The sequence below is a fragment of the Olea europaea genome, unplaced genomic scaffold, assembly GCF_002742605.1.
Source record: "Olea europaea var. sylvestris unplaced genomic scaffold, O_europaea_v1 scaffold22792, whole genome shotgun sequence".
Taxonomy (NCBI): Eukaryota; Viridiplantae; Streptophyta; class Magnoliopsida; order Lamiales; family Oleaceae; genus Olea; species Olea europaea.
The window spans coordinates 1-1738 of NW_019240865.1; the positions used below are offsets into that span (position 1 = coordinate 1).

Below are 1738 nucleotides of genomic sequence, written 5' to 3' on the forward strand. Positions count from 1 at the left end.
TTAATAGTTAACAAAGGCCAAGAAATCTTATAGCAAACCGTTGTAGGACAAACAGAATTCTAGAGCAAATGCAAATACTGCTAAACATTCTGTAAACCAACTAAAATAGTAGAGAGTAGAGAACCATGGCTGAATGTTTAAGAAGAGCAACATAGTAGATATCTTTACATCACAAAAGCATCATTTTTCCAACATAGTTCACTGGCTAGGAGATCCATCCCCACCCGGTTTCCTCAAGTAATCTGCAGGAGGGCTTCTGTTTCTCCTACGTATTGGGACCGGACTTCTTTGAGCCCTAACTGGAGAGTGGCCCCTACCTGGACTTTGGCTGCAGCTTCTTGAGCCATATGGCGATCGTTCCCTCACTGGACTTTGACTGCAGCTTCGAGATCCATTATAGGGGTGAGAACGTTCCAGTGAGTTTGACCTCTCTCTATACATTTTTTCACGCAGGGGAACAGGCCTGTCAATATATGTAGGGGGAACTGATAAAAACTTTGATGCAAGCAGCAGAACGAATAAAAAAGTGGTAAACAACGAGAGATATTATATCGTACCTTGAGTATCTTGTCTTAGGAGACAAGTAGTAATCTTGGCTGCGAGATCTACCCCTTTCATATTGCGGAGGTGGGGATCGAGTGTACTGAGGAGAACGAGAGTACCGCGGTGGGGACCGCCTTCGATCATAAGTGCGACTTCTACAGAAAATTAAAACAGATAAAAGATGGATAGGGTAGACAATTAAGTAAACATTTACAGCAAGATAACAATGGCATATGCAACCAATCTAAAGGAATTTCAACTGATAAGGTACCTGATCCCATCATTACTTGAAATTGAAAGAATATAAAAAAGAAAAATTGCCTAAGTCCAAAAAAAATGCAAGAAGCTAATTGGAAGCAATTCAAGTATATTGATGAAGGGAGCAAAAATTTACCTTCCTCCTCGTTCCCTGGCTCTCATGTCAGTTGGTTTCTTCCTATTCTCCTCAGCAAAAACAACAGTGAGCTCGCGACCTTGCAGAATCTCGCCGTCCATCTGATGTTTAGCTTCCAAAGCATCAGCAGGATCCACATACTGGACAAATCCAAAGCCTCGTGGTTGACTGCAAAGCAGGAAAAGAGACTCAAATTACATAGAAGTATTCCACATAAAAGATGTCAGCCCAAGCCAAAATTTTTGAAGGGCTGTAATCCTAGTCTGACCAGAAATAATGCATCTGGTTGGTAAATGATGGTCCGACCATGTATTCAATTATAAATTTGAGCAAAAAAACTTATAGTTGTCTCATGGCAGTCAACTCTGCCCATGTAAAAGCATATGAGAGGAAGTAAAAGCAATAAGTGCAGGCCGTCTTACAGCCTTTAAAACCCAAGGACATGGAACATGGAATGCCATTGATAAGTGCATAAGCTAGCACGTTGCTGCTGACCTTGTGAATAGGAGCATAAGCAAGCGCAAGTAATAGTTTAAAGATGACTTGCTATTCTTCAAGACTTGAAATCTTGATATCTTCACAATGTATTCAAACCAATCTCTTCCAATCTTCACTACGATTTACATCATCTCGAACTCTCAATATTTGATTGATGAGAACAGAACTCTTACTACCTGAATGTGCCGACAGAATTCTTACTACTTGATTAAAGGCTTCACAACTCTTACTTCACTGCTAAATATCAAAATCCTCGATAATGAAATCCAATTTGAAAAAAAATAATTATTTAACAAAAATTCA

At 39.7% G+C, this 1738-nt stretch overlaps 1 protein-coding gene across 1 annotated transcript; it reads right to left on the bottom strand.

The window, feature by feature from the left end:
* LOC111381304 (serine/arginine-rich SC35-like splicing factor SCL30A) lies at positions 1-1728 on the bottom strand. Its single transcript, XM_023005081.1, has 4 exons — positions 1433-1728; positions 938-1105; positions 558-698; positions 1-463 (listed from the first exon to the last, which is right to left on the bottom strand). The coding sequence occupies exons 1-4, from the start codon at positions 1447-1449 to the stop codon at positions 199-201; spliced, it is 591 nt and encodes a 196-aa protein (XP_022860849.1). The 5' UTR covers positions 1450-1728; the 3' UTR covers positions 1-198.
* Positions 1729-1738: the final 10 nt, after the last annotated feature.